Source organism: Amblyraja radiata, chromosome 3 (assembly GCF_010909765.2).
Source record: "Amblyraja radiata isolate CabotCenter1 chromosome 3, sAmbRad1.1.pri, whole genome shotgun sequence".
NCBI lineage: Eukaryota > Metazoa > Chordata > Chondrichthyes > Rajiformes > Rajidae > Amblyraja > Amblyraja radiata.
This window is the reverse complement of record NC_045958.1, coordinates 12,723,728-12,751,033: the sequence shown is the minus strand read 5'-3', so window position 1 is coordinate 12,751,033 and position 27,306 is coordinate 12,723,728. Positions and strand designations below refer to the sequence as shown.

General features: G+C 44.4%; 1 protein-coding gene across 37 annotated transcripts in view; it reads right to left on the bottom strand.

The window, feature by feature from the left end:
* The window catches only part of cast (calpastatin), a 174,194-nt gene extending 161,252 nt beyond the window's left edge, over window positions 1–12,942 (bottom strand). For 14 of the 37 annotated variants that reach the window (XM_033017306.1, XM_033017319.1, XM_033017314.1 and 11 more), the window contains exon 1: window positions 12,737–12,931. In XM_033017306.1, coding sequence (XP_032873197.1) covers window positions 12,737–12,772 — 36 coding nt within the window. In that variant the 5' untranslated portion in view covers window positions 12,773–12,931. Of the gene's footprint in view, window positions 1–12,736 lie in introns of all 37 variants that reach the window. The other 23 variants (XM_033017311.1, XM_033017323.1, XM_033017342.1 and 20 more) reach the window with 9 other exon arrangements.
* Window positions 12,943–27,306: the final 14,364 nt, after the last annotated feature.

The window sequence follows — 27,306 nt, the reverse complement described above, 5'->3', positions numbered from 1 at the left end:
CCCCTCTCTCCTCCCCCCTCCCCCCTCTCCCCCACCCTCCTTCCCTCCCCTAAAACCCCTCCCCACCACACCCCCTACCCTCTTCCCTCCACCGTCCCTCCCCCTCCCTGCTCCCCACCTCACCTCCCTCTCAGCACCCCCTCTCTCTCCCCCTCACTCTCACCCTCTCTCTCTCCTCCCCTCCTCCCCCACCTTTCCCCCCTCACCCACCCTCCCTCTTATCCTCCTCACCACCCCCTATCCCCCTTGCCCCTCTCTCTGTGTCTCTGTCTCTCTCTCTGTCTCTGCCACTTCTCTCTCTGCCCTCACTCTCTAACCCCGCCCCCCCCCCCTCTAGATGTGACTGCATGTTGGGGGCTATGCGTCAGTAGATAGGGTGGTTATGGGGTAAAAGGAGCAAATTAATAATATTAATATAATATCAAGGGGGGTAATTAGCGTGAGTGGGGGGGGGGGGCAGGGGATAGTTAGTGTGTGACGCTGCATGCCGCCTCCCCCCCCACAACCGCACGTTGGGGGAATAGACCCAACGGGTCTGCACTTGGTCTAGTATATTACTAAAAGTCTGATCTTGACCGCTTTTGGCCCACTATGCTGCGATTTCTAAGAGAACGCCGCAACCTACGGCCGTCATTTTGACCACCTCGCTCAGAGCCCCCCTCCGCCTTACGGGACCAAAGGATGTTTCCCATCGATGAAAAATCAGAGAGATATTAATGTTTTTTTTAAATTCCCCATTCTCTCTGCTGCACCCGCTGGCGGCAGGGGGGAGGGACTATAAAACCCAGAAGTGTAATCCCTCACTCAGTCTCTGCCAGACCCAGGAAGCGAGACGGTCACGGCTCTCTGAGCTGCGAATAACACTGAACGCACGTCTACTCCACGGTGAGTCCTCTCGATACGGCTGTGAGGTGGCTGCTGCCCAATTGTTTGCCTCGCCTTTTTAACAAGTTTGTGTTCACAAAATGAATTTTGGTTGTCGGGTGGCTGCAGCCCAATTGTTCGCCTCGCCTTTTTAACAAGTTTGTGTTCACAAAATGAATTTTGGTTGTCGGGTGGCTGCTGCCCAATTGTTTGCCTCGCCTTTTTAAACAAACTTGTGTTCACAAAATGAATTTTGGTTATCGGGTGGCTGCTGCCCAATTATTTGCCTCGCCTTTTAAAAATGTTTGTGTTCACAAAATGAATTTTGGTTGTCGGGCGCCTGCTGCCCAATTGTTTGCCTTGGCTTGGCTTTTAAAATCGTTGCAACAGTTGGCTGCCAGCCCAAGAATCCATTCGTCCCGCAATGTTTATACTAGCCCTCTGGAAACCAGTACTTTCGGCCCGCCACACCCATACTAGCGCAACAGAAAGCACCCCCCCACCACTTGCGAGCAATATTGGAAATGGTGGAGAGGTGGAAAATTGCGTTGGTGACCAGCCCTCCCGTGTGATGCTGGGGGTGGGGCTGCTGCTGGGGGCGGGGCTGTTGCTGGGGGTGGGGCTGCTGCTGGGGGCGGGGCTGCTGCTGGGGGCGGGGCTGCTGCTTGCGACAGGGCTGCTTGGGGTGGGGCGGGGATGCTTGGGGCAGGGCTGCTTTGGGTCCCTCCGAAAGTCCGGTTGGAAACCTCCGTCGGCCACCCTCAGTTCCAGTAAAGACGCGATGGCGTAGGAAGGGGCGGACCATCCCGGGGAGTGACAGGGGAAGAGACTAATCCTCGTGGCACCGACTGGCAGGAGAAGAGATCGATCTGCGTACGCGCAGTTTTTAAGATTTTTAAACCTCGTTAACTTTTATGACATTCAACCGATCGGAATGAAATTTGGCGCACTCTCAGCACAGGAGAACAGTGAGTGAACTGGTGAAACATCATAGCGCTATCGCGAACTGTTTTTGTGTAAATAGAAAGACGGCCAAATCGGAAGATAACAAGATCAGAGTTTTAGTTATGTATAGATAGATGGTTTTTTGTTTGGATATCTTGCAAGAACCTGTGTGATAAGGTGCTGAATGTCACAAACAAGCTGCTTGTTTAACAAGATAGGTGGAGGGTCAGGTAGTGTAGAGAAAGCGGGGACTCTGCAGAAGGACTTGGACTGGTTGGAGGGCAGGCAGAGAAGTGGCAGATAGAATATAGTGTAGCAAAGTGTGGAGTCATGCATTTTGGTATTAGGAATAAAGACGTAGAATATTTTCTACGTAGGGAGAGAATCCAGAAAACAGAGGTGCAAAGGGACTTGGGGGTGCTTGTGCAGGATTCTCAAAAAATTGCAAGTCAAATCGGTAGTAAGGAAGGCAAACACATTCATTTCAAGAGGGCAAGAATACAAAAACAGGGATGTCATACTGAGGTTCTATAAGGCGCTGGTCAGGCCGCATTTGGAGTAATGGGAGCAACTTTGGGCACCATATTCGAGGAGAGGGTCCAGAGGAGGTTTACAAGAATGATCCCAGGAATGAGGGGGATATGATGTGCATTTGATGGCGCTGGGCCTGTACTCGCTGGAGTTTAGAAGGATGAAGGGTGACCTCATTGAAACTTACCGAATAGTGAAAGGCTTGGATAGAGTGGATGTGGAGAGGATGTTTCCACTAGTGGGAGAGTCAAGGACTAAAGGTCATAGCCTCAGAATTAAAGGACCTTCCTTTAGGAAGCAGATGAGGAGGAATTTCTTTAGTCAGAGGGTGGTGAATCTGTGGAATTATTTTATTATCACTTATGACCTTGTGACAAACAAGGTTTGTATTAATTAAAGAGAATTCCTTCTTATTAATTAAGTGGAAATAATCCATATGCCCAGAATGCACTGATGAGTCCTGGAAACTACAATACCTTGCCATCATCCTTTCTCCTCTTCTTACTTTATGCAACAACCTTTTAAACAAAGGCACAATGACCCGATTGTTGCAGCCACACACTGCTTTATCCCCAACATGGCAGTTGTTTCTTTATTGCACCTCAGATGGAAATGTTTTAATGCAAAATATTGTTGTCACTGTCACCCTCATAGGCAAAGATGATAGGGCTGGCATCTCATCTTTAATCCAAAGCTCTGGAACTATCTCCTTGGTGAGGCCATGCTGTCAGTCATACACATCTAAGCTAAATTTCAGCAATGTGTCCTCATATATTGCTACTGGATATACTTCTCAACATCATATCATGTGAATTTTATTGGCTCAACCCGAGATATTTGTTGTTGGCCAAGATAGGTTGTAGGACAGGTTTGCAGAAATAACCCTCCCAAAAATAGAATTACATTTGTGCCCCATTCCAACTAAAGCAAACGGAGTACAGATCTTAAAATTACAAGAGAAGATAAAATAAATAAAGAACATATTAATGATTCTGAATAAAGAGAGATGTTTAGATTTTGAATCCCCAGCACTTTAAGTTTAATTATTTCGACACATAAGGATAGGATGTGACAATGGCATAATGCAGGTCTCACTTCCAAGCTCCCCAATCTCACCTTAATAAATTCCAATGTGTACCAAGGCATCCATAATAGACTTGCAACGCATTGATCATTTTCCAATGCAAAAATATGACAGTGGATGACAAGTTTGGGTTTCCCACACCTTCCAAACTGTATAATAAAACAACTGCATTGCAATAAACATCTTTGCTAAAATAGTTTTCAGACATCACGCAAATGAAAAATCGGGGGAAAAAATTGCAGATCCTGAAAATGTGAAATAAAAATTGTAAATGGTGGAAAAACGGACTCATGTTTCATCGTATCAGATTATTTTTTTTGTTCCATCCAAAAAAAATCTGGATATTTCCCCCACCTTCTCTGCTAACTTTTTTCTCAAGTCTGATGAAAAATCCCAATCTGAGATATTTTAGTCTTTTGCTTACCACAGATACTGCCTGGCCTGCACGGTTTCTCCAAGGGATAGGGGTCAAACATGAGCAAGCAGGACTGGCTTAGTTGGGCATATTGTTCGGTGTGAACATGTTGGACTGAAGGGCTTAATTCTGTGCTGTGGGACTCCATGTCTCTATGCCCTATAGCAGTGGGAATGTACTGGGAATGCACACTGGTCATTTGCAAGTAAGTCATGCAACTACTTTAATAAATTTACCACCCACAACCTTCTCTGCCATTTTCTTTCAGACACTTCCCTCCTGAAGGAATGGATTCTTACTGGCTTGCTGATAATTCTCAGTCCCTGCCCTGAAATTGATATGGTAAAACTTGATAGGTTTGGATAAAAACCAGGACAGAATAACTGAAAGGTATAGGTTCAAGGAGAGAGGGGAAAGATTGAAGGGCATGTTGTTCACATTGGGGGGCATGTTCTTCACACTGAGGATGCTGGGTATATGAAACAAACTGCCAGAGGATGCAGATGAAGCAGGTGCAATAACATTTAAAACATGTTTGGACAGGTGCATGGATAGGAAAGGTTGAGAATATATTTGGTGCTATTTTCAGTGTAATTCAAAAATGCAATCCTTCAGCAAAACTATCATCAAAACAAAATAAGTTCACTTTCAGTTTAGTTTTGGGACACAGTGCAGAAAGAGGCCCTTCGGCCCACCAAGACCGAACCGACCAACGATCCCCTTACACTAACACTATCATACTAGGAACAATTTTCATTTATATCAAGCCAATTAACCTACAAACCTGCACGTCTTTGGAGTGTGGGATAAACCAAAGATCTTGGAGAAAACCCACGCAGGTCACTGAAAGAACGTACAAACTCCGTACAGACAGCACCCATAGTCAGGATGCAACCCGGGTCTCTGGCACTGTTAGGCAGCAACTCTAAAGCTGCGCCACCGTGCCGTCCTTCTGTACTGATTTGAGATCGCCTTGTAGTTGTATTGCTCATTGCAACAAAGGCGTATCATCAGAAATTACTGGAAATTTTTTTGAATGAAAAGTACACAATTGCCATTATCTATCTTATATTCCTAAAACTCTCATCTTGTTTGTTTCTATGTCTGTCTGTGATGTCCTGAAATTACGCCAAAACGGTACACGATAGTGCTACAATTTTTTGACCACCTTACTCACCATTTTCCTGTGGTGTGTTATATCAACTTTCATTCAGATTGATGGTATATTTCACAAGTTATTCACATTTTAAACTTAAAATAATTTTCACTTAACTTTTCACTGTAAAAAATCTCAGTGTCCGGTCAATTGTAACATTGTTACAGGCATGGGGCAACAAGTGGAATTGAATTTATTAAAGTGAAAAGTCAAATTTTTAAAGTTTAAAAAGAGGGAGGGTGAAGAGGAGAGGGAGGGAGTGTTGGGGGATGAGGGGAAATAAGCCGCGCCTATGCAGTTGCAGGCTATGGGTGAGTGATGGAATATTGCGTTGGTGAAACTGGTTGCGTTGGGGGAACGGGTGAGTGGTGGAATATTGCGTTAGGGGAATGGGACCCAATGGGTCCCACTTGGTCTTTTTAAATAAAACTGTTATTATAATTACAACTGCACAAGACGTTGGTGAGACTGCATTTGGAGTAGTGTGTTCAGTTTTGGTCACCTTGCTGTAAGATGTCATTAAACTGGAAAAGAGTGCAGAGAAGACTTCTGAAGATGTTGCCAGGTTCAAGGGCCTGAGCTATATGGAAATGCTGGGCAAGCTAGGACTTTATTCTTTCAAGTGCAGGAGGCTGTGGAGTGATCCTATAGAGGTTTATAAAATAAGGGTAATAGATAGGGTGAATGCGGAATCTTTTTCCCAAGATAGGGGAATCAAGAAACAGAGGACATACATTTAAGATTGGAGGAGCAAGATTTAATAGGAACCTGAGGGTCAACATTTTCACTCAGAGGGTGGTAGACATATTGTAATTAATTTTTGTAATTGTAATTAATTTATTAGCCAAGTATGTGAACATACAAGGAATTTGATTTGATATGGAACAAGCTGCCAGGGGAGGTAGATGGGGCAGATACTATTTGCATAATAACATTTCAAAAGACTCTTAGACAGGTACATAAGAAAGGTTTAGAGGCGTAATAGCCAAACACAGGCAAAGGAGGCTTGCTTAGATAGGGCACTTTGGTCAGCAGGGACATGTTGGACTATTTTTGTGCTATATGATCTATGTGTCTATGACTCTATCCATAGCATCCGAACATGAGGATGGTATTTATCACATTGAGGCCAAATGTGATAAATACCATCCCACTGATTTTTTCAGTTCACTTCTAATCATTACCTGCCTATGGATAAGCAAGTTGACATTTTAGCACACTGTAAGGGAAAGATTTCAAAAACACTGCTTATGGAGAGGTTAATAAAAATGTTGTGTTGGTATAGGGTCATGGTTATAATAAGAACATTGAGGCAGTGCAGCGTAGGTTCACGAGATTGATCCCTGGGATGGCGGGACTGTCATATGAGGAAAGATTGAAAAGACTAGACTTGTATTCACTGGAGTTTAGAAGGATGAGGGGATGCCTTATAGAAACATATACAATTAAAAAAGGACTGGACAAGCTAGATGCAGGAAAAATGTTCCCAATGTTGGGCGAGTCCAGAACCAGGGGCCACAGTCTTAGAATAAAGGAGAGGTCATTTAAGACTGAGGTGAGAAAAAACGTTTTCACCCAGAGAGTGGTGAATTTATGGAATTCCCTGCCACAGAGGGCAGTGGAGGCCAAGTCACTGGGTGGATTTGAGAGTTAGATAGAGCTCTAGGGGCTAGTGGAGTCAAGGGATATGGGGAGAAGGCAGGCACGGGTTATTGATAGGGGACGATCAGCCACGATCACAATGAATGGCGGTGCTGGCTCGAAGGGCCGAATGGCCTCCTCCTGCACCTATTTTCTATGTTTCTAACATTTTTATTGAAGCACATCTAACACTAATTAAAGCACTACCTGAGAAAATACAGCTACAAGTACATTACCTAATTTCCTCAAACTTTTGTACAATCATTCAAATTTTTGCAAATTCAGTTTCAGAGGCGATATCTACCATAAAAACTGTGGCTTATAATGGCTTCAAGAATACCGTGACCTGTAGCAGAAGAAAGACATAACATGCTGGAGTAACTCAGCGGAACAGGCAGCATCTCTGGAGAGAAGGAATGGGTGACGTTTCGGGTCAATACCCTTCTTCAGACCGTTCCCTGCAGCAGCCTGGGGCTAGATTTGATCAGACGCCACTCCAAGTAGCCGAGTACAGATTGGACACGGCTTGGTGTGCAATGGAGGAGTGGAGGGCATCGACAACATCACCTGGCCAGGCCACCCCTGCAACTCTAACCCAGTGCTGCCGCCAGGCCAAATTAAGTCTAGAGTTTAAACTGTTTTGAAGTTGGCGGGTACAAGGTGGCACCAGAAACATGTTGGCTCTTTTCTACAGCCTCAGTGTAATCTCACACTCTTGTACTTAAGTATGATTGTGCTTGTGTATAGCAAGATTTTTACTGAACTGTATGCAAAACACAAATGTAGCTGTACGTAAGTGCATGTGATGATAATGTACCATCGAGCCATGGAATAGTGACTGCGGAAACAACAGTGGTGGCATCCAATAACCTCCCCCCTCCACCCAACAAATGGATTTTGTTTTAAAAATGGTAAGCATTTGACAACAAAGGTTCATCTTTTCTCTGTGATAATCGTGGTCCTTGAAACTCTCTTCTTCAAAAAAACAACCAGTCCTGTTCTTGCTCCCCCTTCTCACTTGTGCTTTGAGATCTTTATCGGCTGCTGGAATGATATTGTATCACTTTTAAAACACTTGTCATTGTTTTCAAGCATTTCTGCAAGCTCAACACCACCATTGTAACTAATCCCATCCAACCACCTCTTCTAGATAAAGGCCTTCTAGATCTCTGACCTTCAATTCTGGCCTCTTTAAGTAATTCCCCTAGGGGTATTAAACTTTTTCAACTACTTGAAATTGAAAATTCTCTTGAATCTCTCTTCCTCTCTACCCCATTTGCCTTTTTAAGGTGTTTCTCAAAGCCTACCGGGCCTGTCCCACTTAGGCGATTTTTCAGTGAACTGCCAGCGACTGTCAAGTTGCCAGCAGTCACCTGAAAAACCAGCAACAGGAACGGCGACTGTCAGAGTGGAACACACACACACACACACACACACACACATCGCTTCCTTCACCAGCCTGTCATACATGGCAAGCAGGAGGAGCGCTGCCTAAAAAATTCGCACAGTGCAAAGCCAAGGTGAAACTGATACACACCCCGATGAACAGGAAGGTTGGCGCTGTAAATAGACGGCTAAAGCACAGTGTATGGTAAGTCCTTTAAAAGACGGGGGAGAGGGGGAGAGGGGGGGAAAAGGGGGTAGAGGGAGTGGAGACAACTTTTAAGAAGCCGGAAATACACGGTTATCCTTGGTTCTGAAAACTACTGCTTACCATTTTTTCTCCCGATGAGCCAATGAAATTCACCGGTCAGCACCGGCTACAACCTACGAGAACCTTCAACCTCCTGGCAACCCAACAGGACCTCTTGGCGACCCACCGGAGAATTCTCGCAACTCTCCATGGCGGCTTCATTCTAGTCGCCACTAATTTTTCAACATGTTGAAAATTTCATGGCAAGCAGAATGAGGCAGCTACTAGTTCCCAGAATGCCAGAACTCCTCACAACCATGAAGGCGACTCCCCGGCAACCACCCGCGGACATGTGGCGACCATGTGGTGACTGCAGTCACCTAAAAAGTCACCCAAGTGGGACGGGCCCACACCTCCTTAAAATCATTAATCTTTTTACCAAGGCTTGTAGTAAAATGCTTAGGTTTGACAATAAACCCATTATGCATTTTATCACGTTTCATTGCATTAGAAATGTGTACAAAAATTTACTGTAGTTGCATAATAGCTGACACTACCACGGCATTGAGTGTGCTGCCAGAGATGTCATCTTTCAAATGCGAAAAGGCAGGAAGATAAATTACCAGGATACCACCTTGTAAATGTACAAAATGTAACACGGCCCAGACAGATTTCCCGTCCTTCATCAAGCCGAGCCACACAGGACTTGAGTTTGGTCACTCCAAAGGTTGAAATAATTGATTTTAAGGGTAGTATCTTAATCTTCCAACAATCTACTGTATTTTAACAATGTAGGAAGTAACTGAGGAAAACTCAAGTTGCAAGTTTTATCTTCTGTTTTGCCACAAAACACAATGTTGAAAATAGAGAGGAAAGAAATTGGTACAAAATAGAAAAAACAGCAAATATAACAAAACTTGATAACTTTCCTAAATACAAATCTAGGTTTATCCAAACCTAACTTCTTACAGAGCAACAAACCTTGTAATTAATCCAGTTAATGCTGGGAATACACAGCATGTGTGGAGAGAAAAAAACAGATCTAATGCTTCAATTTGATTACTTTTCATCAGAACTGAGAAAGTATAAAATTTAGAAATATGTTTTACTTTGCAGATAAGGGGGAGGGGTGGCAACCACAAAAAGATTGCTCAAGGGTGAAAAATGAAGGGATTGAGTGACATGTGGTGATGGGAGCACTGCACATCTCGTATGTGTATGTGACAAATAATCTTGACTTGACTTGACTTGAGCTACTGAGAGTCGGTGGTGAACACTGGTTAATCACAGCTGATGTTCAGGGGAGACGGGTCAGATTACCCTATGAAGAAAGATTGGACAGCTAGACTCACATGCACTGGTTTAGAAGAACAAGAATTATTAAAACAAGATCCTTATGCCCCTGTCCCACTTAGGAAACCTGAACTGAAACCTCTGGAGACTTTGCGCCCCACCCAAGGTTTCCGTGCGGTTCCCGGAGGATTTTGTCAATCTCCATACCTGCTTCCACTACCTGCAACCTCCGGCAACCACCTGCAACCTCCAGGAACCGCACGGAAACCTTGGGTGGGGCGCAAAGTCTCCAGAGGTTTCCGTTCAGGTTTCCTAAGTGGGACAGGGGCATAAAGGTCTAAAAGGGTGGATGTGGAGAGAATGTTTCCAGAACTCCATTGAGGAAGAATCTTGAGCGTGTCAACAGTATAAAAATAAGCAGATATCTATTTAGACAGGTGCGATGACACTTTCTCAGTGCCTTTAAAACTCTCCTTCAAAAGAGCAGAGAGAGCAGTCTTTAAAAAAACACACAAAAATAGGAGCAAACGTTGCCACCTGGCCTTTCAACATGATCATGGTTGATCTTCCACAAGCCTTAATTCTTCTTTGCCAGTTCCCATTGCCTTCATTTCTCTCACCTTTTATAAACTTATAAATGCATGAAAAGATAGCCTCCGCAGCACATAGGGGTGGAGAACTCCATACCCTCTGCAAGAAGAATAGTTATAAAACAGAGGTAGACAGATTTGTGATAGTCAAATGGGTAAAAGGTTACTCTTAGCAAATTGGAATGCAAAGTCAAAGTTAGAATGAGTCTAGCGAAGATCAGTTTAAATGATAGAACAAGCTCAAGAGGCTGAATGGGCTACTTCCAATTCCCCTCTAAATAGAAGGTGAATGAAGCCGGAAGAGAGAGAAATGCTGGGACTGTTAAGTACAAAACATTAAATGACTGGAATTCAGTATAAAATTAAGTTGTAATAAACCAGCAGGTCAGACAGCATCTATGCAGAGTGAAAAACAGTTAACATTGCATCTGAATCAGCCAGTTCATCAAACTGTCATAGAGTCATACAGTGTGGAAACAGGCCCTTCGGCCCAACTCGCCCACATCGGCCAACAATGTCCCAGCTACCCTAGTCCCATTTGCCTGTGCTTGGTCCATAACCCTCCAAACCTGCCCTATCCATGTACCTGTCCAACTGTTTCTTAAACGATGGGATAGTCCCAGCCTCAACTACCTCCTCTGGCAGCTTGTTCCATACACCCACCGTTACCTGAAAAAGTTACCTCTCAGATTCCTATTGAATCTTTTCCCCTTCACCTGATCTCAGTTCACTCTCCACAAATACTAACTGAATTGCTGAGTGTTTTCAGCATTTTCTGTTCCCTTCAAGGAGGTTTCTGAGTTTTATTTTGCTCCTTTCCTCAGGGGTACCAACAAAGCAAGCCTTCTGGTGCAAACGCTTTTATCACTGAAAAATAAATAATTCTTGGATGTGGAAAGTTGTATTTGTGAGCACAGGAAAAAAAATAAACCCATTGATAGAATGTAGCCATTATAGGACCCGATACTTGTGGAGTTTTCTGCAGGAAGTAGGAATAGCATAATCTACAATGGAACCAAAACAAAAGGCCAACTAGGCAATTTAAATTGAGTCATAGAGTCCCTTAACATTTTAGAAATATTTCTGATTTATCATTTGCTCTGATGGAATTTCTCATGGGTATTCGAGAATACGAGTTTATGATAATGGAAAATAAAAACAGTGACTCAGGCTCGGGAAGGAAGCAAAATAATTACTTCATTTTAGGGACCCCAAACAATCATATTGCAAGAGCAAAATGAAAGTGAGATACTTAAGATTCTCTTACTTTCACTATTATCAGTCAATTAAGAGGCAAAAGTCAGAAATAAAAATATTCATGTGATTGACAAGGTTTGTGAACATAGCAGGATCAGTTTTATACAACACAGTGTTGACCAAACATCACATTCACATTATGTACATCGTTTAACATAACCATGACCCTAAACTGGAATAAACGTCAATAACTGACGGTGTTTTTAAAAGAGAAATCTTAACTAAAATACTACTCCCTGATAAACCATAATCAATGAATGTATCCCTTGTGTTCATTTCCCCTGGATGTCACGGTAATGTAACAACATGCTACTTAAACAGAAAAGTAAGTTTAAGGTTATTTCACAACTTTATGTGGCACGAGACTTACTTAAGGCTGTCACTGTGCATGAATACATTATGAAGTAATACATAGAGCTCTGTTTTTACTCTTCAACTGCATTGCATGGTACATTGCCCATCAGGCGAATCAGCTCCAGCTTTTTAAAGGCCATCCCCAATTAAACTTTCCACAACAGGACTATTTATTTTGAAAAGGTGATGCAAAATTGAGCCCTCACTTTGATCAGGTGACAGAAGAACCAGTGACAAAAGGAGGGCTGGTCTCAGCGTTACACCCCGTGTCGTCTTTGGGAGTTGCCCGCTTAATCACGCCCAAGCGAGAACACCAAACAAATACACAAATACACATTTGGAAGCAACCGGTTTAACTTGCGATGCAACCTACAACAGTGGGCGAGACAATTTGGCGGACCCCCCGTGTGGCGGCGAGCTGGGGAAATGACACTCAGCTGTTGCAAGGGCCGGGCGGACTTTGCTGAGCTGCCTGTAGTTGCTCAGCGCGAACAAGCCCTGTATCAAGAATGTGGCTCAGGCTGGCCGAGGAACCATTTTCTCTCCCTCTCTGCCCCACCAAACACATACCGCGATATTTAATCGCCAATTCGGCCTCTGCCCTCCCCTGGTTACCTGGGGGGAGAGTTTTTTGTAGCTGGGTTTTTTGTAGATATAGGCGTCAGTGACTGGATGGGACACTCCCGTCTCTCACAACCCGGCCGCAGGGGTCAGCTGCCCTGGGCGGGGGCACTTCATTGAACTGACATGGGGAGCCACACGCCCTAACATAACCATCGTACATAACATTAAGCGCCCTCACGCAGATTTCCCGCCGACATAATACCAGGAAAGAAACGTTTTTAACGTTTCCGTCACGAAGATCAGGGGGGAAGGAAGGAAGGAGGGCGGTTCAAGCGGCGGTAAAACCCGACCCGACCCGGGACAAAGCTGGTTTACCAAACGACAGCGCCCCTGCCTCCGCCACATTTACCTTCCTGGAAGATTTTTTCTTCTGCGGCTGCGACATGTTTCAGAGTTTGGAGCCGAGGGTCGACTGCGGGGAAGAAGTCACTGCGTGCTCGCTCCTCAGCCAAACCCAGTCTCACCCGCTGCCAGAATCACCACTCTTTCCTCTCCAAACTTGTTGCAGTTGATTCGAGTTGAGGGCGTGTCCTCTTCACTCCTCTGCATTTTTCTGCTCTGAAACACTCAGTAGTAACAGGTTAAACACACTCGACTGCATTTCGTACACACAGATCGCGAAACGCCCGCAAGCCACGCCACATCTTCTGTCCCATCGCCTGTAATCTCGCTTTTGTTCTGATCAGCATGTAAATAACTCGCATGGAAATAGTCATGCTTCCATAGAACGTGGACAGAGGACATTTGGTCCATCGAGTCAATGCAAGTCCAAGAGCCATCCCATAACCAAAGATTATAGAGGCTCCTCTATAATCTTTGCCCATAACATATCTATTTTCCTGCAACATATTCTCTGTCACGTCTCCATTAACACTTCCCGATCCCCCCCACCCGCCCCTCCAGTTATTTCAGTAACTATCACCGTTTTGGGATCCTGGTGGGAACCGCAGCATCCAGGGGGAACCCATGCGGCCAAAGGGAGAACGTGTAAACTCCACACAGTCAGCATTAGAAGTTGGGATCAAGCCCCCCCCCCCCCCCCCCCCCCCCCCCCCCTGAAGAAGGGACCCGAACGGAATGTCACCTATGCTTGTTCTCCAGTGATGCTGCCTGACATGCTGAATTACTCCAACATTCTGTATCTCTTTTATTTGTAAACCACCTGCGATTCCTTATTTATCCCAGCTGTACTGCTTGCAGTGCACGGTGTCACCTTTGTTCTATTCAACACACACCTACAATATATTTTGTGAACATGTTTGGAGTCATGATCTCAACTTTTCCTACCCATAACATTCTTCTCGTTTCTGCCTCTCCAGAGAAAGAGAATCAGGAAAGGGACGTCATTGCAGCATAATACAGGCGTGTAATCCGTGAGCGACTGTTTCCATGTCAAATTATGCTACAGAAACACCATACAGACTGTCCTGAACAATGCAACAATCCTTGTAGGTCTTGGTTAGGAGCTCCCCCCGTTTTCTAAACCAAAACCCTTAACATAGAATTTAGTAAATAATGTGCAGTACCAAACCAGCTTTAATCGGCAAGAAGTTGCATTCAAATAGGTCGTTTAAAGTGCTAAACACCTGGAGGTTATGATCTAAGCATTATCAGTCAAAGCCACAGAAATAAATGCACCGGAGTACATTTCAAGGTGTGTCGGAAAGGTGAGGTACTAGGGAGGAGCTTCCAGACATAAGGCCCATGCAGCTGAAGATTATACCAGTGACTGGAACAATTAAATGAAAACCAAAAAAAAAAAAAATGCTAGTAATACTAGGTGGACTGAGGATCCAGTGGGAGGTAGGAACTGAAAGGAATCCACATTAGCCAGGAAATGGTATTAGGTAAACTGTTGGGACTGAAGGCAGATCAATCCCCAAGCCTGATGGTCTGCATCCCAGAGTACAGGTAGGTGGCCCTAGAAATCGTGGATGCATTGGTGATCATTTTCCAATGTTCTCTCGACTCTGGATCAGCTCGTGGGCTGAAGGGTTGCCAATGTAACTCGGCTTTCTAAGAAAGGAGGGAGAGAGAAAACAGGGAATTACAGACCAGTTAGCCTTACAGTGGTAGTGGGGAAGTTGCTGGAGTCGATTATTAAAGATGTTATAGCAGCGCATTTGGAAAGCAGTGGCAGGGTCGGTCAAAGTCAGCATGGATTTATGACGGGGAAATCATGCTTGACTAATCTTCTGGACTTTTTTGAGGATGTAACAAGTCGAACGGATAAGGGAGAGCCAGTGGATCTGGACTTTCAAAAAGCCTTTGACAAGGTCCCACACAAGAGATTAGTGTGCAAAATTAGAGCACATGGTGTAGGAGGTAGGGTATTGACATGGATAGAGAACTGGTTGACAGACAGGAATTAAAGAGTAGGAATTAAAGTGTCCCTTCCTCAATGTTCGGTGCTGGGACCCCAGACAAGGGAATTAAACGTGGCATCTCCAAGTTTGCGGATGACACAAAGCTGCGAGCTGCGAGAAGGATGCTATGAGGCTGCAGGGTGACTTGGATAGTTTGGGTGAGTGGGCAGATGTATGGCAGATGCAGTATAATATGGCTAAATGTGGAGTTATCCACTTTGGTGGCAAGAATAGGGAGGCAGATTATTATCTGAATAGTGTCAAATTAGGAAAAGAGGAGGTGCAATGAGACCTGGTGTGCTTGTACATCAGTCACTGGAAGTAAGCATGCAGGTACAGCAGGCAGTGAAGAAAGCTAGTGGCATGTTGGCCTTCATTGCGAGAGAATTTGAATTTAGAGGCAAGGAGGTCCTACTGCAGTTGTACAGGGCCTTCGTGATGCCACACCTGGAGTATTGTATGCAATTTTAGTCTGCAAAATTGAGGAAGGACATTGCTATTGAGGGAGTGCATCGTAGGTTCACCAGGTTAATTCCCAGGATGGCGGGACTGACATATGATGAAAGAATGGGTCGACTGGGCTTGTCTTCACTGGAATTTAGAACGATGAGAGGAGATCTTAGAGAAACATATAAAATTCTTAAAGGATTGGACATGCTAGATGCAGGAAAAATGTTCCCGATGTTGGGGGAGTACAGAACCAGGGGTTACAGTTCAAGAATAACGGGTCGGCCATTTAGGACTGAGATGAGGAAAAACCTTTTCACCCAGACAATTGTGAATCTGTGGAATTCTCTGCCACAGAAGGCAATGATGGCCAATTCATTGGATGTTTACAAGAGGGAGTTAGATTTAGCTCTTAGCGCTAAAGGAATCAAGGGACATGGGGAAAAAGCAGGAACGGGGTACTGATTTTAGATGATCAGCCATGATCGTATTAAATAGCGGTGTTGGCTTGAAGGGCCGAATGGCCTACTCCCACACCTTTATTTTCCTGTTTCTAAACATTTGAAACTAAAGCAGAGACAGCTGGAAACACTGGAAACGGTGGGAGGTGAAATGGTTAATATTTAATGTCTGGGACCTACACTGATGGTCACTGAAGAAAGAGAGACATGTTACATAGAAAATAGGTGCAGGAGGGGACCATTCGGCCCTTCGAGCCAGCACCGCTATTCATTGTGATCATGGCTGATCGTTCCCTATCAATAACCCGTGCCTGCCTTCTCCCCATATCCCTTGACTCCACTAGCCCCTAGAGCTCTATCTAACTCTCTCCTAAATCCATCTAGTGACTTGGCCTCCACTGTCCTCTGTGGCAGGGGATTCCATAAATTCACAACTCTCTGGGTGAAAACGTTTTTTCTCACCTCAGTCTTAAATGACCTCCCCTTTATTCTAAGACTGTGGCCCCTGATTCTGGACTTGCCCAACATTGGGACCATTTTTCCTGCATCTAGCTTGTCCAGTCCTTTTATAATGTTTTTGCTAATGTTAATATAGGTAGCAAAGAAGGTTTGGGGGGATGGGGTGCTGGGGGAGCACAGGGCATTTCTCTGACAGTATGACGAAATGTGGCAGTGAAGTGACAAATTAAGATCACATTAAATTACTTTTGGGCATGTAATGGTTGGGGCCAGAATTAGGAGAGTGCAGATTTGGATGATATGACCGCGGAGGTTACAGAGTGGTATAGGGAGAACGGAAGAGTGCAGAAGATTAAGAATCTTAAAATGGAAACATTGCTGACACAGTTGAGATTAAATCAGCAAATACAGAAGGGGATGGCTAAATAGGATATTGCTGGTAAGAATGGTTACCAATGATTTGATTGACCTCGGGTTTAGGATAAATTAGACATTTAACAGGATGTATTGAAATAGCTAAGGGTAGAAATAATAAATCTATTGATTGAAATTTAAAGAGCAGATGAGTGAAGTGAAGCGTTTTAGTCTTAAAGATACAGCATGGAAACAGGGCCTTCGGTCCACCAAGTCTACACCGACCATCATCTATTCACACTAGATCTATGTTTTCCCACTTTCTCATCACCCTCTACTCACTAGAATTAATTTTACAGAGACCAATTCCTACAAACCCCCAATTCTTTGGGATGCGGGAGGAGTTCAGTTTAGTTTATTGTCACGTGTACTGAGGTACAGTGAAAAGCTTTTTGCTGCGTGCTAACCAGTCAGTAGAAAGGCAACCTTTCGTCAGTTTCGCCACCTCCAACGTGACCTCACCACTCGCCACATCTTCCCATCTTCCCCCGTGTCTGCCTTCCGCAAAGACCGCTCCCTCCGTAACTCCCTTGTCAATTCTTCCCTTCCCTCCCGTACCACCCCCTCCCCGGGCACTTTCCATTGCAACCGCAAGAGATGCAACACTTGTCCCTTTACCTCCCCCCTCGACTCCATTCATGGACCCAAGCAGTCGTTCCAGGTGCGACAGAGGTTCACCTGCATCTCCTCCAACCTCACCTATTGCATCCGCTGCTCTAGATGTCAGCAGATCTATATCGGTGAGACCAAGCGGAGGCTGGGCAATCGTTTCGCCGAACATCTCCGCTCAGTCCGCAATAACCAACCTGACCTCCCGGTGGCTCAGCACTTCAACTCCCCCTCCCACTCCATATCCGACCTCTCTGTCCTCCTCCATGGCCAGAGCGAGCAACACCGGAAATTGGAGGAACAGCACCTCATATTCCGCTTGGGGAGTCTGCATCCTGGGGGCATGAACATTGAATTCTCCCAATTTTGTTAGTCCTTGCTGTCTCCTCCCCTTCCTCAGCCCTCGGGCTGTCTCCTCCCATCCCTCAGCCTTCGGGCTCCTCCTCCTTTTTCCTTTCTTCTCCCCGCCCCCCCGCCCCACCCCCCATCAGTCTGAAGAAGGGTTTCGGCCCGAAACGTTGCCTATTTCCTTCGCTCCATAGATGTTGCTGCACCCGCTGAGTTTCTCCAGCGTTTTTGTGTACCTTCGATTTTCCAGCATCTGCAGTTCCTTCTTAAATACAGTAGAAAGGCAACACTTGATTACAATCAATCCATTTACATGATAAGGGAATAACATTTCTGGTCAAGGATAGTCCGAGGGACATCAAAGAGGTAGATAGTAGTTCAGGACTGCTCTCTGGTTGTGGTAGGATGATTCAGTTGCCTGACAACAGCTGGGAAGAAATTGTCGCTGAATCTGGAGGTGTGCGTTTTCACACTTATATACCTTTTGCCTGATGGGAGAGGGGAGAAGAGGGAGTGGATAGTGTGTGACTCATCCCTGAATATGCTGCTGGCCTTGCCGAGGCAGCATGAGGTATAAGTGGAATCAATAGAAGGGAGCATGAAGGAACTGTAGAGGTTGGCTCAAACTAACGATAGACAAAAATTGCAGGAGTAACTCAGCGGGACAGGCAGCATCTCTATGAAGGAACTGCAGATGTTGGTTTAAACCAAAGATAGACACAAATGAAGAGATCTCTTATGAAGAGGTGCTGCCTGTCCCGCTGAGTTACTCCACCATTTGTGTCTATCAATAGAAGGGTGGTTGGTTTGTGTGATGGCCTAGGCTGCATCCACAATTCACTGCAATTTCTTACGGCCCTCGGATGGAGCTGTACCCAAACCAAGCTGTGATGCATCCTGATAAAATGCTCTCTATGGTGCATCTGTAGAAGTTGGTGAGAGTTGTAGGGGACATGCAAAACTTCCTAAGCATTCTAAGGAAGTAGAGGTGTAGGTGTGCCTTCTTGGTTGTTGCTTCAATATGGGTGGTCCAGGAGAAGTTGATGGTGATATTGACTCAGAGGGATATGAAGTTTTCGACTATGTCTACTTCGGCACCGTCAATGCAAACTGGGGTATGTGTTCCTGAAGTCGATCATTGGCTTGCTGATGTTGAGAGAAAGGTTGTTGTCTTGACACCAGGACACCTGTACCCCATCTCATTATTTGATATCCAGCCCATAATGGTGGTGCTGTCTGCAAATTTGAAAATTGATTTAGATTTGTACATGGCTGTGCAGTTATGGGTGGACAACGAATAAAGAAGGGGGCTGAGAACTCATCCTTGCGAAGCATCAGAATTGGGAATTATGGTGGAGGATGATTTGTCCCCTATCCTCACTGATTGGGGTCTGTTGGTCAGGAAGTCGAGGATCCAATTGCAGAGGTGAGTGCTGACAAGCCCTGCGAGTTTGGTGATAAACTTGGATGGTATAATGGTATTAAAGGCAGAGCTGTAGTCAATGAATAGGAGTCTGAAGTAGGTGTCTCTCTTCTTCAGGTGTTCTAGGAAACAAGAATACCTGGAGGTAACCCACGCAGTCACGGGGAGAATGTGCAAACTTCTCACAGACAGCGCCCGAAATCAGAATCAAACCTGGGTCTCTGGTGCTGTGAGGCAGCAGCTCTACCAACTGCACCACTGCGCTGCCCCAATGTTATGATGATGTTACAGAAGCACATACAGGTAATGTTCTTGACAACTTGGATATAGGATCAAATATGACAACAAAAGTGCAAACAGTTTGTTTGGTCTCAGCAAGTTGCCAGATATAAGGATTAGGTCAATGGCTGGGAAATGAAATTTGTGGTGGAGATGTTAGTTTTTATTTTCCCAGGGTTCAATGAACAGAAACGTTTGCCCATCCAGAATTGCACATTCTTGGGCAAGTAATCTGAAAAGTTGTAAATGTTGGTAGTAGTGAGCTGGAGCTGAGCATTGTTTGCATTCATATGGAAGCCAGCAGTACTTTAGAATGGTTTACAGGAGAGATCAGCGATAGAAATTGAGAGATCCCAAAATATAAGCTTGCAGGAAAGCGAAGATAAACTATTTCAGGTACTTCAGTAGCTTCAACTAGACAGAAATGAATGGAGAGTTGAGGCAGGAGAGATTTCTACCCAGCGGAAAAAATAGTGGAGAGGTCTATGGGGACAATGGTTTGGTCCACCACATCCGATGAATTGAGAAAGGATAGTTTGTCCTTTGCATAGTTACATAAGATACCAATTGTAACTTTAGTAAGAACTATACAGCAACAATGTCAAAAACATGATGTTCTGAGAAAGATGTCCAGAACTTTGCTGTATTAACATTTTTCCATTTTGCTCTGTAATATGCTCAAGGACACCAGAGAGGAAAAGGAGGATGCTACTGGGTGCATGTTTGCAAGGATGATGGGTTAATGATCAGTTTCTATGAAGGGAGAAACAATGGCATATAATTCAGAAAATAATGAAACTAGAGGAATTTAGAAGGATGAGAAGGATCTTATAGAAACATAAAAAATTCTTAAAGGATTGGACAGGCTAGATGCAGGAAAAAAGTTGGGGGAGTCCAGAACCATTCCCAATGTTGGGGGAATCCAGAACCAGGGGTCACAGTGTAAGAATAAGGGGTAAGCCATTTAGGACTGAGATGAGGAAAAACTTTTCACCCAGAGAGTTGTGAATCTGTGGAATATGGGGAGAAGGCAGGAACGGGGTACGGATTTTGGATGATCAGCCATGATCATATTGAATGGCGGTGCTGGCCCAAAGGATCGAATGGCCTACACCTGCACCTATTTTCTATGTTCTATGTTTCTATGATAGGGAATTGTTAACAATATCACCTTATATGTGAGTTAGCATGGGAAGCTGAGTGGTCAGCAGCTTAGTGGAAATAGTGAATAGTGTCAAAGAAATAAGAATTGTGTTGAATTGACTGAGGTGAGAATGGTGGGTTAGGGAGGGGGGGGGGGGGGGATGAAATAAGAGATAAACTGCAGCTAAGAATGTAAGAATATAAGAAATTGGAGCAGAGGTATACCTGGTAGGGCATGTAACCCTTTGTACCTCCTCATTTAAACAGGTCAAGGTCATGGCTGATTTTCCATCTTAGAGCCATTTTTCAACACAATTCCCATATCACACCCCAAAATCTATGTTTTAGATTAATATAATTATTGAGAGCAACCTGGGATGGAGAATACACGATTTCTTAGAAAAGAAGACCAAAACTGCACACAATACTCTAGGCGTTGTCTTATCATGGTTTTATACTATTGCAATATTTCCTTAATTTAGTCATCAAATCTTTGAAAATAAAGGATAACACAACATTTGCCCTCCTTATCACCAGCTGAACTCCATTTTGGCCTACGAAGGTGCACAAGCACACCTTTATCCCTTTGAATATCAATATTATACAATTTCTCAATCTTTAGAAAATGCTTAGCTTTTCTCTTTTGGGTCCCACAGTGGGTCGTGTCACATTTTTCCACATTATAGTCAGGTAGTGATTTTAAAGAAAGCAGAAAAGCAGCAAAACAAATAATGAAATGGTGTGAATCCAAGGTATTTTGTAGATTAACCTTTGTCTTCATTGAATAATAAGCGGTTTTGGCAGCAAAGACCCAGGCTTGTTTATTGGAAATACAAGAAACTGCACATGTTGATATCTTGAGGAAAAAAAAAACTGCTGGAGAAACTCAGCAGATTAGCAGCACCTGTGGAAGGAAATCACGTTCTGCAGTCGTGTCCCAACCAAACTGCCATCTGTCAATTTCTCTCTACAAGTGCATCCTAACCCATTGAGTATTTTGCTAATATTTATATATTCACTAGACCAAGTGCAGACCCGTTGGGTCTGTTTCCCCAACGGCGTTTTGCAGGGGGGGGGGGGGGAGGGGGGGCTGCGGCATCAAACTCATATTAACCAACCCCCAAACACACAGGTGGGTGGAGGGAGGGGGGATGTGAAGAGGGGAGGGAGGGGAGAGGAGGTGGAGGAAATGGGACAGATTTGGGAGGGAAAGGAGAGCGGGGTAGGGGGTGAGAGAGGGGGATGGGGAGATAGATGTGGTGGAGGGGGAGGATGGGGAGGTAGGGAAGGAGGGAGGGAGGGGGAGAGGGGTGGGGGAGAGAGGGGAAAGAGTGGAGAGGGAGGTGGAGAGGGGTAGGGGGAGTGATGGAAGAGGGACAGAGGGGTAGGAGGAAGGGGGGTGGCGTAGAGAGGGAAGGGGGGTGGGGGAGAGAGGGATGGGTGGGAGAGGGGTGCGGAGAGGGAAACATAGAACCATTGAAATTAAGTGCAGGAGTAGGCCATTCGGCCCTTCGAGCCTGCACCACCATTCAATATGATCGTGGCTGATCATCCAACTCAGTATCCTGTACCTGCCTTCTCTCCATACCCCCTGATCCCTTTAGCCACAAGGACCACAATACAGCCAATGAACAGGCCTCAACCACCTTCTGTGCCAGTGAATTCCAGAGATTCACCACTCTCTGTGTGAAAAATGTTTTTCTCATCTAGGTCCTAAAAGATTTACCCCTTATCCTTAAACTGTGACCCCTTGTTCTGGACTTCCCCAACATCTGGAACAATCTTCCTGCATCTAGCCTGTCCAACCCCTTAAGAATCTTGTAAGTTTCTATAAGATACCGCCTCAATCTTCTAAATTCTAGCGAGTACAAGCCGAGTCTATCCAGTATTTCGTCATATGAAAGTCCTGACATCCCAGGAATCAGCCTGGTGAACCTTCTCTGTACTCCCTCTATGGCAACGATGTATTTGAACATTGGGCATTGTGACATCACACGATGGAACGTTCACCAGGGGCTGGGGCTGGTGCTGCTTCTATGGGTGAGAAGCCAGTTTATTTTTGAAATATTGGGGGGGGGGTGGGTTAGGATTTGATTAAAAACGTGCACTTAAACACGACGACCAATGGCAAACCCGTTGGGTCTGATCCCCCAACGCAGCCGTTCCCTACCCGTAGCCCCCACTGGGGGGGGGGGTGGGGGGCGGCATCACACACACTAACCACCCCCACACACAGAGTTGGAAAAGTGTATAAAGACCGTTCTATACCTGTAGCCCCCAGGGGAGACGTGGTCGTCGAAGTCGGGTGCCGGCCGTCTTAAAATAGCGTATCTTGAAGTCGTCGAAGTCGGGTCCGTCTCGGCAACGCGGGGGGGGGGGGGGGGTGTGGCGGGGCGGCATCACACACACGAAGCATGCCCACACACAGAGCCTTAAAAGTGTAATGCCCCAACGCAGCAGTTGCCTACCCGCAGCCCTCACGGGAGACGTGGTCCTCGAAGTAGTGCCGTCCCCGAAAGGCCGTTTTTAAATGGCGTCGCTTGAGGTTGTGCTACGGGCGCCAGCAGCCGTTATGGTCGCTGGCCAGCAGGAGGCGACAAAATGAGTGAGGGGGGGGGGGGGGGGGGAGGAGATGGTTTTAATGAAAAAAATGGACATAAACATAACGAAATGTAATGAGGAGTGGATAGCTGGAAGGGAAAGTGAAATGTCTACCGAAATGTCTGCTTGTATGGGGGAGAAGCCAGTTTGTATTTGAAAAACTGGGGGGGGGGGGGAGAAGGCATTACACTTTTGCGTATGTGAGCATTGGGCATTGTGACATCACACGTTGGAACGTTCAGCAGGGGCTGGGGCTGGTGAAGCTTCTGTGGGTGTGAAGACAGTTTAGTTTTGAAATATTGGGGGGGGGGGGGGGTATGTTATCCATTAAAAACGTGCGCTTAAACACGACGGAATGAAATGAGAAGCGCATACTTAGAAAGAAAAGCGAAATCTCTGACGAAGTGGAAAAGACGTTGGTGGTCCTGCGGCCCCCAATAGCCCCCAATGGGGGGGGGGGGGGGCCTCACACACACTAACCACCCCCACACACAGAGTTGGAAAAGTGCATAAAGACCGTTCCCTACCTGTAGCCCCCAGGGGAGACGTGGTCGTCGAAGTCGGGTCCCTGCCGTCTTAAAATATCGTATCTTGAAGTCGTCGAAGTCGGGTCCGTCTCGGCAACGCGTGGGGGGGGTGGTGGGGGGGTTAGCGGTGCGGCATCACACACACGAAGCTTCGACACACACAGAGCCTTAAAAGTGTAAATGCCCGACCTCTTTTCCGTTTTTCTCTAATTTAATTAAGATGTGCAGGTGGTGTTCTTATCGAGGTTCAGGGGTGAATGACGTAAATATTTTCACACAATATGGGAACATCTCATGTTGTCTTGAAGGCTCCTCGGCCCACATCTGACTCTCTGTACTGTCACTATGGCAACGATGTCTATGAGCATTGGGCATTGTGACATCACACGATGGAACGTTCACCATTGGCTTGGGCTCCTGCATAGGCATATGTAAATGAATCCATTCCGATTGGACATATGTGAAGATTGGGCATTGTGACATCACACGATGGAACGCTCAGCAGGGGCTGGTGCTGGTGAAGGTTCTGTGGGTGTGAAGCCAGTTTAGTTTTGAAATATTGGGGGGGGGGGGGGGTTATGATTTGATTAAAAACGTACACTTAAACACGTCGAAATGTAATGAGGAACGGATACTTAGAAAGAAAAGAGAAATCTCTACCAAAATGGAAAAGATGTCGGCGATTCAGCGTTCCCCCTTATCCTTAAACTTTGACCCCTTGTTCTGGTCTTCCCCAACATCCGGAACAATCTTCCTGCATCTAGCCTGTCCAACCCCTTAAGAATTTTAAACGTCTCTATAAGATACCCCCTCAATCTTCTAAAATCTAGCGATTACAAGGCGAGTCTATCCAGTCTTTCTTCATATGAAAGTTCTGACATAACAGGAATCAGCCTGGTGAACCTTCTCTGTACTCCCTCTCTATGGCAACGATGTCTTTGAGCATTGGGCATTGTGACATCACACGATGGAACGTTCACCATTGGCTTGGGCTCCTGCATAGGCATATGTAAATGGATCCATTCCGATTGGACATATGTGAAGATTGGGCATTGTGACATCACACGATGGAACGTTCAGCAGGGGCTGGGGCTGGTGAAGGTTCTGTGGGTGTGAAGCCAGTTTAGTTTTGAAATATTGGGGGGGGGGGGGGAAGGATTTGATTAAAAACGTGTACTTAAACACGACGGAATGTAATGAGGAGCGGATACTTAGAAAGAAAAGTGAAATCGCTACCGAAATGGAAAAGATGTCGGCGATTCTGCGTCCAGTTTCGGAGTTGCAGGGAATCAATGGAAGAAATGTGACAGCCGGACGGAGTTCCGTTTCGGAATTTTGGGCGAGAGTTTTATATATTAATAGATGGAATGTGAATGGCACTTATGGTTCCAGACTGGCTGTTTTCTCTCTCCCTACAGTAAAATATTGATATCCCACTATCCATTGTTTGAAAATCTGAATGGCTCAGCCTCGCTCTCCAGGTGCTGTTTCTGCTCTCCCTTTAACCTCACTGGGGCCTATTTTTAACCATCTACACTTGCTTGGCCTTGCTGTTTAAATGAGGGTATCAGATTACCAGAGATTTCCTGTAGTCCCTGAACTGCATAGACTAGTTAAGAGTTAACTGCGTTGCTGGGTGTAGTGTTGTATGTCGGCCAGGTAAGGAAGGCAGATTTCCGTCTCTTGAAAACATTAATGAATAAATGTTTCTTTACAGAAATGCAATAATCTCATGGCTTTAATAACTAACACCAATTTTAGTTCATTAATTCATGCAACTTTATTTAATTGAATGTAAAGTCCAGCTGCCATGATGGAATTTGAACTTAATTAACACAGGCCTCTGGAAATTAGTCCTGCAACTTACCCTTTATGTTACCACAGACTTGTCCATTCAAGTCAGCATTTCTCAGCTTGAAGCAAAAGGAGATGGGAGCTGTATATGTTGCACGCTGTTTCCTTTCTCTTTATTCATCACCTGTTCTAGTTGTGACTACAGACGTTTGATTTGATTGTACCCATGTAAGTTATGATTTGTCTGCATAGCATGGATACATAGTTTTTCCACTGTTTCATGGTACACATGACAATATTAATGAACCAATATCAAACCTTTAGCCGGCTGATGAACGGTAATTATTTTAATGCTGGCTGGAGCATCAAAAGGGGTTAGTGAATTATTCAGCAGATCATTAACTGAAGAAATATTATGGATAATGAAAGGCTAACAATTACAGAGTATGAGGTTTGGAAGTGCGATCGTAAGGTAATTAGGCGATAGATTTACCCATGGACAAAGATGCCCGAATTTCAAAAATCATGTGCACAAAAATAGATTTAATTTTCATTTCTTCGAGTAGATGTAACTAACGAATTATGGAGACAAGATTTTCCTCAGTGCAAGTATATTGGCCCTTGCCTTTTTGTGAGAAATGATGAACTGTATGAAGGTTCCTGCTCATGGTGGAAAATGTAACAAATGACTAAATTTAACACAATTCTGGGATCTTCTAGTCTTGCCATCTCAGACCTCTGGAAGTCCAATCCTGCATCTGCATCAATCATATTATAGGTGTTTTATCAAAGTGGTAATTTGCCATTTTTATATCCTCATACAAACATAGAGCATGTGGAAAATGAATGACTTCATTGTTATTCTTTCCTTACACATAGACTGCAATTAATAACAGGTCACACAAAAAATACAGGGTTAGTTCCCAGGAATATATTAATATCTAGCATATGTTAAAACACTTAATTTTCTTTTTTGCACAAGCGGTATTGGTCAACATCCATTTTTCTTTTTGGACAGTTGAAAGTTTAGGGTATTCTATAAATACAATTGGTTTTATTATCTCCAGTGGACAGTGGTTTTAGTGGTGGTTTTCTTTCAGGTCAAAATAGTTCCATGTTGAAGATAAATTAATAAAATGTTGGATTCGAAAGGCATCGTTATTGTTCCAAAACATGCAATGGAAACTTTTTTTTAAACATTCCAGTACTGTTGATTATAAACAAACATTTTGGTGACACAATTTTATCGAAGGCACCTGTAAAAGAAGAGCGATGTGTGAGAAACCACACATGAGAAGAATTACAAAATGCAGATTTACTAAGAAAAAGATCCCATAAATATGAAAGAAAAATTATCATTGTGAATACAGCTGTCAGAAACCATTCTTTCTATGCTGTCAGAAACCATTCTTTCAATTTGTGTTTTTAATGTATTATTATCGTTAATCTTACATATTTGGCTATTGTATCTGATTAACAAAGTAACTTCAAGTCCAAACTGTTCTCTCTACGATTGGAAGTACATTAAGTCACAAAAGTAGATAACAATTTCATGGCTCTTTTATACATTTTTTGTGCTTATTCACATTTTTGTGTTTGTTTAATCTCCAAGGTAAATGTTATTCAGTTCCGGCTTTGAAGTGGTTTATAAAATATAATTGTGTAATTATACCTTAGAAATGACTGCCTTAGTCATTGGCTTGAGAATAATTCAAAAGACCTTCAAAAAAAAACTAGAAAAAATTGGACAGCATTCGATTTATAGAAGGGTAAAAAAATTTTAAATAAAACAATTTAAACTTAAGATGCAAACATCTTAGAAAATATTTTGGACTGCATTCAGGTGAAAATGCGTATTACTCCTCCCCTCCAGTTCCCTCTCAGTCAGTGCCCCAAATGGAACAGGATGCTTCTACTAAGATGCAGTGTGTAGGTGAAGATTACCTGTAAAAATCTGATGGTGTTGACAATCTCAAGCAAAGGTTTTTATTTTAATTAAAGACATTTTTTATACGGTGGTGTCACTCATATAGTACAGGTTAGCAGCA